At 34.8% G+C, this 17,358-nt stretch overlaps 3 protein-coding genes across 7 annotated transcripts; all 3 read right to left on the bottom strand.

The window, feature by feature from the left end:
- Positions 1-212: 212 nt before the first annotated feature.
- Positions 213-6,955, bottom strand: LOC149740668 (uncharacterized). The gene is made up of 6 exons (XM_089872446.1): positions 4,807-6,955; positions 4,367-4,484; positions 3,917-4,020; positions 2,395-2,490; positions 1,248-1,554; positions 213-997 (listed from the first exon to the last, which is right to left on the bottom strand). The coding sequence occupies exons 1-6, from the start codon at positions 4,926-4,928 to the stop codon at positions 725-727; spliced, it is 1,020 nt and encodes a 339-aa protein (XP_089728572.1). The 5' UTR covers positions 4,929-6,955; the 3' UTR covers positions 213-724.
- Positions 6,956-7,284: 329 nt separating this feature from the next.
- On the bottom strand, positions 7,285-12,144 carry LOC149740667 (O-phosphoseryl-tRNA(Sec) selenium transferase-like). Of its 2 annotated transcripts, none has more exons than XM_089872437.1 (11): positions 11,972-12,144; positions 11,309-11,411; positions 10,695-10,746; positions 10,334-10,452; positions 9,840-9,982; positions 9,436-9,605; positions 8,954-9,056; positions 8,370-8,594; positions 7,917-8,010; positions 7,723-7,810; positions 7,285-7,647 (listed from the first exon to the last, which is right to left on the bottom strand). In XM_089872437.1, exons 1-11 carry the CDS (start codon positions 12,083-12,085, stop codon positions 7,374-7,376), a joined length of 1,485 nt encoding a protein of 494 aa, XP_089728563.1. In that variant the 5' UTR covers positions 12,086-12,144; the 3' UTR covers positions 7,285-7,373. The 2 variants fall into 2 exon arrangements, with proteins under 2 accessions (XP_089728563.1, XP_089728565.1); XM_089872439.1 differs by having other exon boundaries at positions 11,309-11,461; positions 11,972-12,111.
- A 62-nt stretch (positions 12,145-12,206) lies between these two features.
- LOC149740666 (uncharacterized) lies at positions 12,207-17,122 on the bottom strand. Of its 4 annotated transcripts, XM_089872463.1 has the most exons (13): positions 16,834-17,122; positions 16,582-16,713; positions 16,249-16,374; positions 15,809-15,865; positions 15,533-15,641; positions 15,109-15,246; positions 14,583-14,639; positions 14,309-14,434; positions 13,984-14,100; positions 13,612-13,690; positions 13,284-13,327; positions 12,994-13,047; positions 12,207-12,486 (listed from the first exon to the last, which is right to left on the bottom strand). In XM_089872463.1, exons 5-13 carry the CDS (start codon positions 15,584-15,586, stop codon positions 12,466-12,468), a joined length of 690 nt encoding a protein of 229 aa, XP_089728589.1. In that variant the 5' UTR covers positions 15,587-15,641; positions 15,809-15,865; positions 16,249-16,374; positions 16,582-16,713; positions 16,834-17,122; the 3' UTR covers positions 12,207-12,465. The 4 variants fall into 4 exon arrangements, with proteins under 4 accessions (XP_089728589.1, XP_089728591.1, XP_089728590.1 ...); XM_089872465.1 differs by lacking the exon at positions 16,249-16,374 and having other exon boundaries at positions 16,577-16,713; XM_089872464.1 differs by lacking the exon at positions 16,249-16,374.
- Positions 17,123-17,358: the final 236 nt, after the last annotated feature.

Here is a 17,358-nt window from a genome sequence, read left to right as displayed (position 1 = left end):
TTATTTAAACCAGATCAGTATAACTGCATACTAAGCAGAAACAAAAGAAACCAAACAACATAAAACATGTTTACTCTTCTAAAAAGTTTACCTAGTTCATTTAGCTTGGGAGAAAGTAAATTATCTTTATTAAAGAAGACTAACCTTTAAAAATAATTAAAACTGAATTCTTACACTTTCTACTACCACCTGCTCGACGTATAAGACCGATAAAATGTATATTTCGTTATATTTATAAGAATGAAAGACCAACAAATCCACCGAAAAATTTCCGAAAACAAGAAAATCTTAGCAGTTCACCTAACATCACGTGATATTTTAGTCTACAAACAGACTGAGGGAACTTTAGGACAGCACACTACTGACTTCTGGCGGTTATAAGTTTTAGGCGGAATATCCATTCTGGCACAGACGTTCGAGCTGTTTAAAGACAATGTTATAAATATTTTATATGCAAAACAACAACGACTGTATACTGAAAACTGTCAAAAATTAATACAGAAATCCCTTGAGGAGATTTGACATAACAAAAAAGGCTCACAGTGTGTTAAGAAAAAGAAAAGGTCAATTTCACTTCTTCAGACCAAAGAAAGCTGTCTGTTCACAATTACATTGAAATATATTTCCCGACTGCGGGCGATGTTCTTTCAGAACAGGAAAATCGCTTGTTTACAAAGAAACATCTATTGTTGTTAAACAATAGAACAATTAAGACAGCGGGCGATCAAACTGTTTTTATCCATCGCTCTGCGGGGGATGAAGTAATAACCGCAAGGTTCAACTGGTGGAAAATCTGCTCGACTATGTCATTGTCTCGTGACGTCACCTCGGCGAATCCCACGCACTCGCTCCATTCTTTTATGACGTGATAAACGTCATGCGCAGTGTGAGATCGTTTTGGCATTGTTGCTTCAGAAACAGATCGCGCCAGAAGCGTGCCATGGTCACGTGAACATTTCATGTCAAAAAATTGCGACTTGTCCACTTGTCGTGCATCCTGCAGAAAAAAGCTGAAATTAAAAAATCTGTTCCAACTAATATAATATTTCGAGCAGGGCATGTTAGTATAAGCCATGAGCAATTACAAAATGTATAGAGCCGGGTTGTAAACCTATTTGTATTAACCACTTCCACCTTGAACTAGGATGAAGCCATCGTTTTCACCGATACCGTAACTTTTAGCTAGAAGGAATAAACCGTGTATACCCATACTCATATCTTGTATATAAACCATATATGTAACTTACTGAATGCGTGCCAACAAGAAACACGGGTGGAAGATCGTTTCTCCTTTCTACGTCACTGTACTTTTTTTCACCAAAGCAAAAGCATTTTCTTATTTGTTTAAAACAAGATGTTCGCCGTCTACATTCGGTGCGTCGACACCGAACAAGTCGTTCTCTTACGTCACAAGCGACGGAAAGAGTCTTTTCGTCTGTGACGTCATAAACGATGATGACAGCATCGCTGTTGGACAAACAGGCGTCGTGTCGAGCAGTCTGACTGGCGACACCTAACGACGACCTCACCCGGTCTCGAGTTGGTTCCCCAAGTCTAGAAATATAAATATGTATCAAGTTAGATATGTTACTCGTGGATAAAATTGTTTTAGGCCTATTAAGTTAAAAGTATTTCATGTTCGGCGCTTCAGCCATTGTCGGCGTATGTGTCTTTGGGCAAGACACTTAATGGAAACTGCTCCAACCTGGTGGTCCTTATGGGTTGACTAAACTGTTAGCCAAACGGTGTGGACATCATAGTAGGCCTATACTAAAAGTGAAATGGAACAATAACAAGTTTCGTTGGCACGCTTCGAGGGGATGCAATAAGTTTAACGACCGGTATCACAGATCAGTTCTTTCCATTTCTAATGAAATCGTGCAAGTTGTAAAATAAATATAAGTTTTGTTTCAGTTAGCTGTTTGCTTCGGTTGCAGGTTCTACGAAACGAAGCAACTTAAATTAAAAATAGAACCAGGCGTGTATAGTGCTTGTGACATAACAAACAATCAATTCGTGTTGTGAATCATGTTAGGCAATCACCACTTTTGTTCATGAACAAAAATATATTTTAATTAAACAAGTGAAGAGTTTATCATATAAAAATAGAATATTTGACTATACAAAAAATAACGTTTGAGAATTTTTAACGATTATGTATATACGGCTAAATGCACGCATATTCTGTAGTAATAGATCATAAACTTCGAAATAAAATCTCAAATTTCGGCAAACCATAAAGGCATAAAGGACCACTGAGTTGAAACAATTTGATGTTAAGTGTCAACGTACGATGGCAGCGTCAAGTCTCGAACTTATATCTTCTGGGCTTATGTATATTGTAATTCAGTAGACTATGGTTATGCCGTCTATTAGGACTTATAACATCCCTACTTTTGCTTGGTACTTGAAACATGGTGTTTTCGACGAAATGAAATTTTGTTGAAGAAACTTCTTTGTGCTGGACGAAGGGTTGACGTTTTGCAATATCTGTGAAAATATTGCTTTGAATTTGGAAAACTCAAACATATATAGTATACGGTAAGGAAAGACGGGACATCTTATATAGCACATCATATTCAAATGAATAACTGTATATGGAGGTCGCGAGGAAACGGTTTCATATTTTCTTGAATATTCTATGTTTACTATACCAAATGAGTATTAAAAGTAAAAATAAATAAATATTTTTTTGTTTCTTCTGTTGCAATAAAGAAGGTCATAAAAATGTAAAGCCAGAAAAGACAGGAAAAAAGACGGTAACTAAACTATGTTATCAATAAACAGGCACCTATACCATTTTAACCTATATTTTCGGTATTCCGTAGTTATTGCGCTGGGGGAAATAACTTCTACGAAAAAGGTATTTTCTCTAAATATTTTTAAAAGGTGAAAGAGTTCTAGGAATTTTATCGGGAAACATTTACTGTTTTTTTTGTCCACAAACAATAAATGACCTACATAACGATGACGCTATACATTGTGATAACATATTCTCTTGTTTGTTCATAAATAGAAAGCGGAAGTAATCTGGTGCAAGAAAACAATTTAGGAATATGACGTAACACTATAAACAAGTGACGTGACATAGCAGAATACATTTTATTGATCGAGACATTGTTTTGGAATTTATAGGTTTTGTGCAAGAGACAAAATTTTTGTAATAATTAAAACCATCAACCATCAAGTTTATCTTTTTTTTATGGAAAACCAAGTTAAAATCTCGCTATCACTGGTTTATCTTTTATGAGATCCTAAAATACAGACCAGGCACGCGGTATATGTGACCAGGCACGCGGTATATGTGTCCAGGCACGCGGTATATGAATACTTTACTCGTGTTAAAACTACTTTAATCGGTAATTGCACCGCCGCGCGAGGATAGGCATTATTCATTCATTAATTCATTCTTTCATTCCCCCACTGTACGGGTCGTGTTTTACGCATACTTTTCTTTCAATTAAAACTTTAATGTTGTTTAATTAAACGGTTTATTGCATTATATATTGTCTAGTGTAAAAGTCACGCCTTTTATCGAAACTTTTGTACCTCTGTTTTATTCATACACGTGTTATAAGGATACTCGTTTTACCGTTACCCCCAGTATTTTTACATCTGTAGTACCCCGCCTTTCGTTACCGTCATCAAAGAAACAAAAAAATGTTTATGCATTCGTTTAAATAGATCCTGGGGTAAGATGGATACCGTTAGCAAATAGTATCCCGTATTTCCTAACGGTGTTTTTAACAATTTACAACGCTCTTGAAAGCTCGTTAAAAGGATACGATTATATAATCGCGTAAATTATTTGTCCTGTAAATTACTTGTTTACTATACCAAACAGAAAGACCAAAAAAAATGAAAACATGGACCCTCCTACCCCAACCTACTACTAGTGATATGATGTCATATTTACCCAGCAGTATCAGTGACCTCCAACCCAAACTTGACCTTTATTCCCGAAGCTTTGACCTCTGGTTGAACTGTAGGGGAGCTCTGTGATAACCTACTTAGCCATTTCTGGAATAAAAACAAAAGTCGGTTCATTTACTGACCGGAAGAAATTGTCGGCAACTATGACGTAACAGTCACACGAGTTGCTGTGCCCTGAGATGAACTGTGACGCCATAACACGCGTGTATAGGTGTGTTATAAAGATTTAAACATATACAAATGTTACACCGTGTAAACGCAAAGTAACAAATTCCAGTTTTACCGAGCGGTAAATGGTCGAAACTGCTGCCTTAATAAGTTAAGCTGTCCGCTACCTTTGACAACTTGGCGGAGAGCATGAGGTTTACACAACAGGAGCGGGCATGCAGGCATACTAGTATGATATATACCACATAACTGGATCATTTCTTACCGTTTTATTGCTGTTTTTCATTCCCCATTTCTCACATAAATATTCTGTGGTCCGTGGTTCAGTTAACATCATTTCGTTTCGTTTTCTGTAAACATCTTCAATTACTGTAGTGGGTGGTCTGTGAGACAAACATTGTTAACGTTGTCGAAAATGCGTAAAAACATAAGATTTTAATAGACTATTTGAACATGGGTTTATAGGTACGCCATGAGTACGTTTCATCGTCTGTAAACTATGGTTTAAAATAAAAACTAACATAGCAAAGGGGAGCAAAACGTCGGTCGTTCATAACACATATGTATGAGCAATCACACTTTCAATAAAGGGTTTTAACTGTAAATAGAAAAAAAATATGATTAATATATCCGTTTTACTACACACTTTTACACTCATGAATACTCATGAATGCCAAACTAATACAATAGAAAATACCGACTTACGAATCAACATACTGCCCAACTACATACTGCAACGCAATGCTGGTTTTCCCTGTTCCTTTAGCACCGAGTATTGAGACTTTAATCGGTTGATTACATTCGTATGTTAAGGTTCTGTTCGCCATTTCAACATTATAAGTTAAATAACAACGTAATCTAACAAAAATTGCAATGTTAAAATAATAATAATAAAATAGTAGGGTGGGGGGAAGATGGGACACCTTTTTAATATTCTATTTTCTCGTCCCATTTTGTAGTAAACAAATATCTCTCAAAGAATTACGAAACCGAATCATCACCAATTCTACAGACCGTTGTTAATTGTTTAAAACAGAATAAGGGTATTTGGATATTATGTGCTAAAGGTGTTCGTCTTCCTCCTACCTATTCTGTAGAAATTTTCTTTGCATGCGCTATTGCTGCCAGGCATACTATAAACTCGAACAATTGCCACAAGATCTATAGCTTTTTAAGGTTTATTCAATCCCAACCTAACTGTTCATTGCCGAGGCCCCTTTAAATATAAAGCTTACTCTGTTGTTTTCAAACTTCTAGCCTCCCGCTTGCTTAAATGCAAAACGGTTATATGCAATACATCTAACCGTTCTCTTACTACACACCCGCGTGTATACCACGAAATACTGCGCTATATGCTATATTAGGCTGTATGCTCCAATTTGCGATAACAAAAACAAACCCATATATGTAAATAAAGTTCACATTGTGTGCTGATATATTTACTACAAGTCAGCGACAAGGTGTTAACGTTTATAATATAATATATTGGGGTACGATTGTCCATGTTTTTAGTTTCTTCTCTTCCATTTGATAGCAAACAAAGAATATTTTTTCTTGGAACCTAGCGACTTTAAAAGGTCGTTTTAAATCAGTATAACAGGCTTAGGAAATATGGAATATCATTCAATAACACTACATAACTATCTTGCCCCACAGTACTATACTACACATTAATGTAACAGCATCTAACTAACTGAAAACGTTCAAAATAATAGGCCATTCTAAACACAACATATCCGCTTACATACTACGGAGCATTGCAATACATGTTCTATATTAGGACAGCATGTTATTTCACTTGCTACGGCATGGTTATTGCGACAATAGGAACGGGAAGGCTAAAAAGTAACGAAAATTGATGTTACAGTTTGCTCATTCTATACAACATCCAACTAATTTATATTAAGAATTTTTACAAAATTATTACCGTTTCACGTTTTTTAAATAGCGTTGATTGTTGTTCAAAAAGCATTAAGAAATATGAGATATTATGGGCCAAAGGTATCTATTTTACTACACAGAAAACAGGACAGGAAATACTTTTAGTTCAGTACTTTAAACCACTGTCGCTTTGCTGCAAATACCCTTCTATTTGCTGTTTTAATTAATCCGACGTTAGTCACTAAAAGATAAATAAAAATGTTTTCTTTCAACTGTAAGTTACCTTATACAGATAACATTTCTAAAACTGTACCACGCTATCTTGACTGAAATCTTAATACTGACCTTACCTGCTTTTAACAGCTGGAGCCAAAACAACTGCTGTAAAACTGAAATTAAATTTTCTGTTCGAAGTAACGTGTGTTGACCACGAAGTGTTTGTTACGTCGGTACTTTACCCATTATCACCACCCGGAAGTCACTGTGACGTAATAATGCATTCGTGGTGGCAGAATAGTAGCAAGCGTCGCGTTTTTTCGAACAAGAATAAACAATGGGTATTATCTTTATATTGCATATATAGGTTATTTGGCAAACACGCTTTTATTTAACACTTTTACTCTTAGCGAGTTTTTAACGAATGTCCTTTTGCCGCAAATTCCCTACCTTTCAACGTTTTAATTAAATTAATCTTCGTTACTGCATTTGATACGATAAATTAAATTTAATTTATTTGATTCTTTGTTCGCGTACCACTTGGTAGTAAACAAAGAATAAAAATACAGAATAATAGTGGGGTACGGGAAGATGAGACACCTTTTTATTCTCTTTACACATCTCATTTGGTGGTAAACAAAGAATATTAAAAAAAATGTATCTTCACGACGTACATAGACCGTTGTTAATTGTTTAAAACACGGGCTGATTATTTGGATAGTGTGTGCGGTAAAGGTGTCCCGTCTTCTCCCACCCTACTATAACTACATACTCTAAACGACCGTGGTTTGTTAAAAATAAAACACAATCAACAATTGGAACCCATCTTTCCCCACATTGCCATCGTAAGTTCATAAACAAAGCGATTGCGCCATGCAGAATGTGTTTTGGTGAAAACCTAAACAAAACAACTTAGCAAAAGCACGACTTTTAATAGGGGGGTTGTCTATAAAGTTCATTGCTGACGTAACCAGACTATGAGTTAGTGGTGAAATTCTTTTTATGTTCATATTTTCACTCAGCAACCGGATTACGCGGAATCACTATATCGGTATCCTGCTGTTACGTCATGGTGTTAAAACAATGTTCATTATTTCACGTTTATTGCATACCTTCTACTGTAAGCGCGTAATGAATTATTTTAAAAATAAAATAAACGATTTTATTGCATGATTTCAATTGGTGACGTCATCGTTAATTACGTCAAGATTCGTGGCGTCATTAGTTTCGTTGTTTTCAGTTAAATTTTGACCAACCGCGTTTGATTTTTTCTTTTTTAATGACGTCATGCACTTGTCGATGCACTTCACTATGGCGTCACACTCGGTTCGTCTCATACCGATCGCAGCTGCCACTGTGACGTAAGAATGAGGGTAATGGTTGCTATGGGAACCATACCCGGTGAACACGTGACCTTCGATCTCTTTTTTTGCGAAAGTTTGAACGACTCTAGAATAAACAACATTATGACGTCACATCATTATGACGTAATTTCAACTGTCAATCAATGTCACGTGGACTTACCTCGCGCCAGTTACGCGTCGTGTAAACAGCATGGATCCGAGTTGTGTGACGTCACAATTACTTGCTTCTAAGCTCGATAACGTCATAGCTGGAGTTGGTGACGTCATAGTTGTGATAACATCATGATTAAAAAAAAGATCGTTACAAAGTTTTACTACACTATACTACACAACAATAGAAACACAATACCTCACCCATAGAGATTGGATTATGACTTGTCTCCAGTAATTTTTCATCGTGTTTTGCTGCGAGTTTTGTAAGTTCTTGTTTTAGGTAGCTGTAATTTTCCTGTCAAGCAGGTTATAAAATATAAGAAAAATGATTCACTAACACCAGCAGGACAAACAATTGCTCCAACTCAGTGGTCCCTTATAGGTTATTAGGTTGTCTATTGTCAGCCATAAAGTAAAAATAAATAGGGAATAACCTAAAAAACAACAAAGATACTTTCCCTTGTTACTAATAAGTGGGCACGAGGTGTATAAAACAGTATCATAACGACTGGTGGCACCACATCAGGATAAATAAGTTGCACTACATTCTACAGTAAGAAACAACATTTTTCATACCAGATGAGCCGTTCAAAGACTATTTACATCATGACATCGCGGAATAACATATTAAATAAGTTACATTCATTCATTTACCTTTCTTTCAGCAAGCAACTTCTTCATCCCCACCACCCCCATGTTAAGCATTGTTATCAACAAGTCAATAGCCGGAGCTGATGATGCTCGGCCTGCATATGTGGACGCTACTTTATCGAGAAAACTATCGTTGTTGAACGAGGCCACCATAGCGCCACCTACTGGGACAAGGAAGTTTTTGTCGCAACTTTGAACAAACGCGTCAACCCTCCCAACACGTGATGCCTTTATAGAATATTTGTTGTTTAAGTTATATATTGGTATTAAAGCTAAGAGAAATGGAGTAAGCATGAGGTGTACGTAGTGTACATAACTAACTATGTGTGTCTACTGTCTCCTGTATAAACAGACACTAATAACTAAAGGTATAACTCGGCAGTTAAAATAGAGTGTATAAATACGCCATGTGTGTCTGGTGTATAGGAAGACACCGATATTATAACTCAACAGTGAGCATGAGGTGTATGAATACACTGTGTGTCTGTTATGTTATATCCGAGCAGTTGGCGTAAGGTATATGAGAAAACACCCATCTTATAAATTGACAGTGTAACTCCCAACCACCTAATACAGTATCAACGTACCTGTTGTAGTAAATGCATACATTTAGATGACTGTAGTCCATAAGCATTGTTCACTATATGAGGTATGTCATGTTCTTTGCATATCAATGAGATTTCTTCTAGTCTACAAAAATAAATTGATTAAATCAATATATAGCTTTCAATAACACCTCGTAGTAGGCAACAAAACTTGTGGTGAGTGACATTACATTTTTAGAAAAGTGTTTGTTTGAGGGAGTCCTGTTTCATACACCCGATTACAAGCTTACCATATATTTTGTGGTGATTTTTTTCTGCACTAATGACAATTTGGTCAACTTGTTATTGACCACTTGGTTGTAGTTATAGCAATATCCATTAAGTATATTCCATTTTCCTAGGGAACATTTTCCATCAATGGCACCAGTACTGAGCATTGAACCCGGCACCCTTTCATTACAATGCAAGCACCTAACCATTGGCCCATTACCCCGTACTTTCAATTATGACCTCCCAATCTAAACCTGTCAGGAACTCTCGGAGCAAAGCATGATGTGGTTGAATGAACACAGAGGACGTTATCCGCTCCGACACGCTTGATTGCCTCTAATATTCCGGAAACATCGGTCCGTAGCTCGTCACCCTCCAATTTGTTCTCAATGATAATTGGTTCAAATCCTGATGATGTCATCGACTGTAATCAATCACAGAAGGAATAAGTTTTTTGTCTTATTCCAGCTTTGTGGCAAAGTGGTTAACAAGCATGCTTCCACAGTATCGCTGTGTTAAAAACACTTTACGCAATGATTTTATTCAACTTTTTGTTATCAAGTATGGTTGCATATAACATTTCAAAAGCAAAATTAAATAGAAATTAATCAAATTATATTTGATTTATTAGTTACAGTTCAACAAAATATACATTTACTTTAAAACAAGATTTCTGATCAATCCTCGGCCATATGATATACTTTGCATTGGGTCGTAAGGAACGAAGTGCAAGGAAACATAAAAGCAAAGTCATCCCTGTTGCCATAGGAACAATAATACATGATTTTGCATTTCTTGCTCCTGAAATAAATGGAAAAATAGGTAAAAACATAAAAAAATGATAAAATCTTTTAAAAACTACCTGTTAAAAAAAACTTATATGTTTACTCAATACAAAAGTACATTTTTTAATAAACAAGTAACCAAACAAACTTAAGTATAGGTCAATTTAATTATAACACATACAAAAGAACCTATATGCATTGGCGCCAAACCTGGGGTGGCATGGTACTGGTAGGCAGACCTATTGTGGAATTTAAAAACTTAAACACATTAGTAAACATTACACATTGCAATTATTATACCGGTCGTTTAGGTTTAAAATACACCAAAACTGCAATAGCTTTGTAGACTCTACTATAAAACACTTACCCACAATTCTTATCATATCCAACATTAACTTAGTGCATAGTTTGTTTAGTATGCTGGATCCGATTGCTTTTGGTTGAACAGCTGTAACATCACCAGAGCGTCCTACCCCGTGCGCTAGTCTGTTAGAATAATGTTAATTTTAACCTATTTGTTATTCGAGCCAACTGTAACTCTTTCTGGTTACAAATTAAATACAGATATATTATATGAATTATGCTCAAGACGTCAAGAGAAACTATAGTATTTAATTTAAACAACAGCAAAGGCTTTATAACAAGAATTGGTTCTACTTACTCAACACAAAATTTGCTTTTAAGCAAACATTTTTTGCTCTATATATTTTTAATTTTCAAATAAGTACCTATAATTCCTCCTTGCAACAAGAGATGAAAATATCCTTCCTTCTCTTTCACCTGTGAGATAGTAGTTGTTAATTAATAATATGTCCTTTACTTTTAATGAGATACACAACATCATATCCAAGGATTATTTTCACTCATTTACCCTGGCATAGCAGTACAGCCATACATCCTTTTAACATAAAACAATTGTAAGCTACTGCATAATGCAGACCGTACATGGTGGGTTCACACACCTTGAATAAATGAAAATTCCACGAGTAGTTTCTATTTTTCATGTTAAGTATTAGGTAAAATAATTTGGCTAACATACCAGTTACCACTGGGTCGAAGCAACTATTTTTAAGTGTGTAACTGAGGGGTACAAGCAACAAGGTGTATACCTGCCATGGTATCCTTTATATGGATATACATATATTTTTACGCAGCACTAGTGAAGAATTCTTCGGTATGTTTCAGATTAGGCTGGTGGAAAGTGCTAGAGGTTGGTGGTTAGGGGGCAGGGGCTAGTGGTTTGGAGTTGGTGGTTGGTTGTTACATTTAGCAGACAACACAGAGAGAGTATTGTTCCCCAGCACCATTATGTGTATTGTGTAACAGTTTACATTCATTTTACCCGCTCCACAGTTTCCCAAAGCATTATTGCTGTCCAGTTGTGACAACTCCCCCAACAAGAATTCAATCATCTCTTCTTCCCATCCTTCTTCAGGAACTTTTTGCTGATGCCATAAACAGTTATTTTCACAGAATCACATTTGACGTAAAAGCTCTAGGATATCATACTATTTAGTAGGATTTATGCAGTCAGCAATTAAATAGATGAATGTAATTTTCTGTATCCTCACATGGCATGGAAAACGACATTCCTTATAACACAGTTGTTTTGTTTCGGTTAACACTAAAATAGGAAAATAGGGAAAACTTGCATTCCTAAAAGAGGGGAAAAGAAAGAGAGAAATGCTGTTTAGTAAAAAAAATGATTTTTTTTATATATTTTTTACTTAACTTTGATAATTGGAAAAAAGGGAACAGCAGAAAGTTTTTCCTTTTTCCCTCATTTCCCTCTTTTAGTGTTACCCTTTTGTTTTATACAAGTCGTGCCAGCTGAGAAGTTACGAGTTACCACCACCTATGCAACTAATAGCTGTTGCAACTCTATGAAAGATACCCGAGTGGCAAGCAATAATAAGTTACTTAACTTCTCACCGAGAACAAAAGTAATGTCCGTTTGTTCACACACCAGAATAACTCTTAAAACTAAAACAAGTTGCCGACTTACTTTTTCCAAGAAGATTCTAACCATATTGCTTCTTGTTGTACGGAACTGTTGCCCTTGAGCGATATAAGACGGTGGAACTAAATTTGCACATTTCTCTAAATGACTGGCTTCCATTGCGTAAAAATGACACAGAAATTGCAAGTTACTTTACATTTACAACATAACACAGTTTTGTATACAAATTTTATTTCCCGCGGTTCAACAGTTGTTTCGGCAAAACTGAGCGAAAAGACTCTAATTGTTTTGGGGGTAAATTTATTACATCTGTTTACCAAATAAAATGCACTAATCAAACAAAGGAATTCTTTGAAACAAATATAAAAATACATCTAAAATGCTGCAATGGTTTATTTAGTTCGATGTTTTAGAATTCACAACAAATATTGTTTTAAATGATAAAAGTTCGAAAGATCGTGGTCAAATAAAAAAAAATTGACAAGTGGACAAAAAAGTACAGAAGTATGAAATGTTTTTTTTCCAGCAACATGATACAGCTATACAAGTGGTGAACTGTCCTAAAACAAAATAGAATAGTTATTTTAAATGACACTTCTATATAGCTTCACAATAGCTATAAATAAGACTGTCGGGTTATCATGCAAGTATGGTTAAACACCATACACCAGACATAAATTTTATAAATATAACTGGTATGATTACTGTTGAGCTATAACAAGAGTGTCTAGGGTCTGGATTTATACGGACATATGATATATTTTGCATACAAACACTTCATGTTGCTAACTAAATTTTAATTTATCTGCTTACGTAAATAGGCTCTGATTACAATGAAAAACGTGGAATGAGTAAAAAGTAAAAACAAAACACAATGCATATCTTACGACTAGAAAAGTCGAAACATGCTGTTAATGCGAAAGTGTTTTAAACGAATACATACATGGCATGCATATAAGCATGTGTGAAACTAAAACCAATTGTGCTAAGTTTATGAACGAAGAATTTAAATTTATAAAAGAATGACTTAAGTCATGTTAGGTATCTTCACACATATTGGTGCTTACCATGGGGACCAAATTACTTGTAGATTCACGTGGAAAAGTGACTGTAGTTGTTGCCTATAAATTCACAATAACCACATATCAAAACTAAGTAACTAACCAAATGCAATTGTTATTTACTATTACTATTAATACGATACACTAAATGGTTCTCACTGTTAACTAAATGAATGTAAGTTATTCATCTTATTGTGGTAGAACAACGACAGTCGTCATACCACATAGGTTCTATTTCATACACCTCATACCCGCTTATAAGTTACCACATATGTAAATAGGATTTTTATACTTACCGCGTTTTGTACAATATGTTCATGGTTGTTTTTCTTTACAGTTCCTGTTAAGGATTAAAGACACTTTATTAAAATATTGTAATGTGATTATGGTTTCTATTTAAATGTATAGTTCTGCAGTGAGCAAACCTAAACATGCATTTAAGCAAGACAGAGCATTCGTAGGTTACATAATGCAGACTGTGAATAGTTTATGGAATAACTTTCATCAAGCCAATCTTTAGGTTATAACGTAACAAAGTATATTACTGGGAATATACGTTGTTACAGTTTGATGGTTGCAGACTGCAAACTTATACTGCATTGTGACAAAATAAGACAAGTTTACCTGCAGAAGGTGTATGTTTGTTGTAGACTGTCATTACTTCTGTTTGCTTTTCTCGTTGTTCCTTTTTTATCTCTATATCCTATTAAAATTGTATGAGCTTTTTATCTTTACAAGATAAATAAACACATGGTAAAATGTTAAAGTATGAACAACTTTAATATTATATAACAGAAGTGGTTTGAACTACCAAGATAAAATACCATAGTAGTATTGCAGCATATATATATATATAGTATACATGGCCTTTTTAAAAAAGATCTGCAAATGGTGGTTTACGTGAAAGTCCACGCGCATAATGACACAGATGATATTTCACGCATTTATATATGAGAAATTTTGTTGTCATGTAATGTCTAGTATGACATCACAAACCTCGTACGTTGTCGTCGAGCAGTTAGATGCGCATGAGTAACCAGAGTGTGCTGTAGTCGCAAACAATTGGAGAAGTGCCAACACAGTTAATGTAATGTGGAGTCGGTAGCCATGCACCTAGTGTTTAATACAGGTTTTTAATAGGTGCCTATACTGGTCAGTTACAACACTGTTTTCTTATACACCAAACAAACATGGTGTATTCATACACCTCATGCTTACTGTCCAATTATAGTATGGGTGTCTTCCTATACACCATAAACCCATGTGTAATCACACTTTATTCCGACCAAGTTATCAATAAAATGAGGATCATTGAACTTACCACCGCTGGTATTGGACCATGCAAAAGCACGTATCTTGAGAATGAAGTGCTTGCGGTAACTTGTAGGATCACCATTACTGCAGCTCCAATTGCAGACAATATTGTAAACAGCATGGAAGCATTTATCTAATTATTTTGTTTTGTTTAGTAGTAGCATGTAGGTAACAAAGTAGCAGTATCATCATAATACATTATATTTATATATATTATCCAAAACACATAGCATATTGTCTGCAGTATTATCGCAGCATTTGTGTTATAACATATTACTTACAGTAATATTCTTTGGTTTCTTTCCACTTAATACTCCAAGTGCACCAGTCACCATAAACTGTTGGGAAAATAAACAACTTAAGTTATGCTTATGTTCTTGACATTATTTTCTTAATCTCAAATACTGTACCATTTTTAGAGCCATGTTAACACATGCAATATCAAAACGTAAAATACAACATCAATTTTATTTATCTCTACAAATACAGTAATGAATATCCGATTAATTAAAACAGCACAGAGCAGGAAAATAGCAGTAAGATAACAGTAGTTACATTATATAGTACAAAAAATAAATAAATATACAAAGTATATAGTAGGATGGGGAAAGATGGGACACCTTTACCACATTATATTCAAATATTCTGATCCTGTTTTAAATAATTAACAACGGGATTTGAAAGTTGTGCGAATGTGGTTTTATAAATTTTTTTTTGTTTATTGCCAAATGGGACAAGAAAATGGCATAAAAAAGTGTCCCATCTTCCCCATTCTACTAAATAATTAAAACAAAAAAATAGACTTACGAGTACACCAAGCCACAAGCCAGGTGCTTTGTAATGATCAGTTCCATAAGGTGAAGCATTATTAGTTATGTCAGGTATGACTGCTATAACTACACCAGTTAGGAGAATGCACAGAGCACCAGTAATCACCTGGGCCATCTAGAAAAGTTTTCAAATTATAACTGGTAAAATTGCAAGTGATTTTAAGGGTATTATAAACGTCATACTTAAAGCTGTAGTCACAGTTTTGAGACAAAATACATTTTGTTTTTACCCATTTAATGAAAGATTGTATTTAGAAAACTTGGTTTAAAAAAATGTGTTATGATGCTATGTTACATTCAATTCAGGTAAAGTTCTACAGCAAGACATGCAATGGATGTTAGATTTGGGTGAAAGTTTTTCTTTACCCACGATAAAACTATGTTAGAGACATGTAACCTACCCCAAATATAAGGAACAATTTTGCATACGGATGACCAGAATGTACTTGAAGCATTGCAAAGTCTCAGCAGTGTTTTGACTGATAGTTGTCCAAGTTGTATCAACTGAAACTGCATATAAAAAAAAATTGTATATCAGTACATGTATAACATATTGCTAAAAACTAATAAACGACCACAGCATTGATCTAGCTGAAGTATAGATACTTTTACATCAGGGGAACTATATATGCCACATAACGTAACCACATTTTTAACAACAAAATAACCATACCAACCTGCGCTGTACAACAGTTGGTGCAAATATTTCTTTCTTCACAGTAAAGCGATCTACGCTGTAGAATAAAATAAATGTTACAGATGGAGTCAATTCGGGTTCTATATAGACCATGATGCAGTTTTTGTCATGCTTTGCACTAAGTTAGTATATGAGTCAATACATGGCAATATTGTGCATGATATTACAAATGAGCAGTAGTCACTAAAACTACATTGTTACTTTATAATAGAAAGTGTTGTGCGTCACAATAACACTGTCGTGTTCATCACTTCACCCCGTGTGTATTTTGGACCAAAAATGTTAAATTTATAGTTTAGCCCAAAAATGTTAAATTTGAATTTTTTTTTCACGATTTAAAACAAAAATTTTATCCTGTGGTTGTATGCTTCATTGGATAACTTTTCCACATCAACTTAGACACATCAACTTAGAACTCACCTGTATACCAAGTCCAAATTTCCATATACAGGTAAATAGGATAGTCTTTCAGGTAGAAGAGACAACATAAGCGTCTGATTCAACTGAATGCTCATGCTTGATGTGTGTTTGTCATCGTATGTACAACTAAATAAATATGTTACAAAATGATTGAATCTCAAAATATACAGTCTGGAGTGATTTAACCAAATGTTGAAACGTAACACAGTTAAATTCTGCTATTTAAACTTTGAGGATGTGTCATTCTACTTCGCTGTATATGAGTACAACATATACATATGCCTGTTATGGGGTATAAAAAGTATAAAATAAAACATAAAAACAACACCTTACGTAAAAAGACCCATTGACTGTTTTATTGCTTTTTATTCCCCATTTCTCCGTAAATATTCTGTGATCCATGGTTCAGGTAATAACATTTTGTTTCGTTTTCTGTAAACATCTTCAATTACTGTTGTGGGTGGTCTGTAATTCAAACAAAATATGTCAACCTCAACATAAATAACTTTTACAATCACAAATTCTTTACACACCAATATAGTGTTATTATGTGTATACTTATATAGAAAGGGTAACTTAACTTACCTATCTAGTATAACCATTGCAAAGAATATTTACTTTCCAGTAAATGTATATTTGAAATTGAACAGCAGAAGTTGGAGAATAGTTCTGTAGTTTGTGCTTTAGTTGCAAAGCTCTCTAGTGACAATATTTTAAAACCAAACTTCTCACTTGATGTCACCAAAGAGTGAGCAATACCAGCAGCTTATTTGTCAACAATAAACATGCTGCTTTAACTAGAATCACAGCTGTTTCAATCTATTACAAAACTACTGCTGTTTTACAAACTAACCAGGCGCAATAATACTCAACAAAGCTGAGAATGCTTCTAACTTGTAGGAGGATGCAGGTACGAAAGAAAATACCTGTGTTATAACGGTCTTGCCCCATCACGCAGCATAAAAGAGCTTAAATTTTCATTCAGTCATGCAAAGTGATTTGCTCCAACTCATAGGCGGGTCTACAGATATCTCTAGTAGACCGTGGCAGGTACTACAAATTGCAAAATAGAACAACGATTGAATTTGTGCTGCCACCTGAAGATAAATA

The sequence above is a fragment of the Ciona robusta genome, chromosome 2 (genome assembly GCF_009617815.1).
Source record: "Ciona robusta chromosome 2, ASM961781v2".
Taxonomy (NCBI): Eukaryota; Metazoa; Chordata; class Ascidiacea; order Phlebobranchia; family Cionidae; genus Ciona; species Ciona robusta.
Note: the sequence above shows the minus strand (reverse complement) of the source record. Positions and strands in the feature narration are given on the sequence as shown.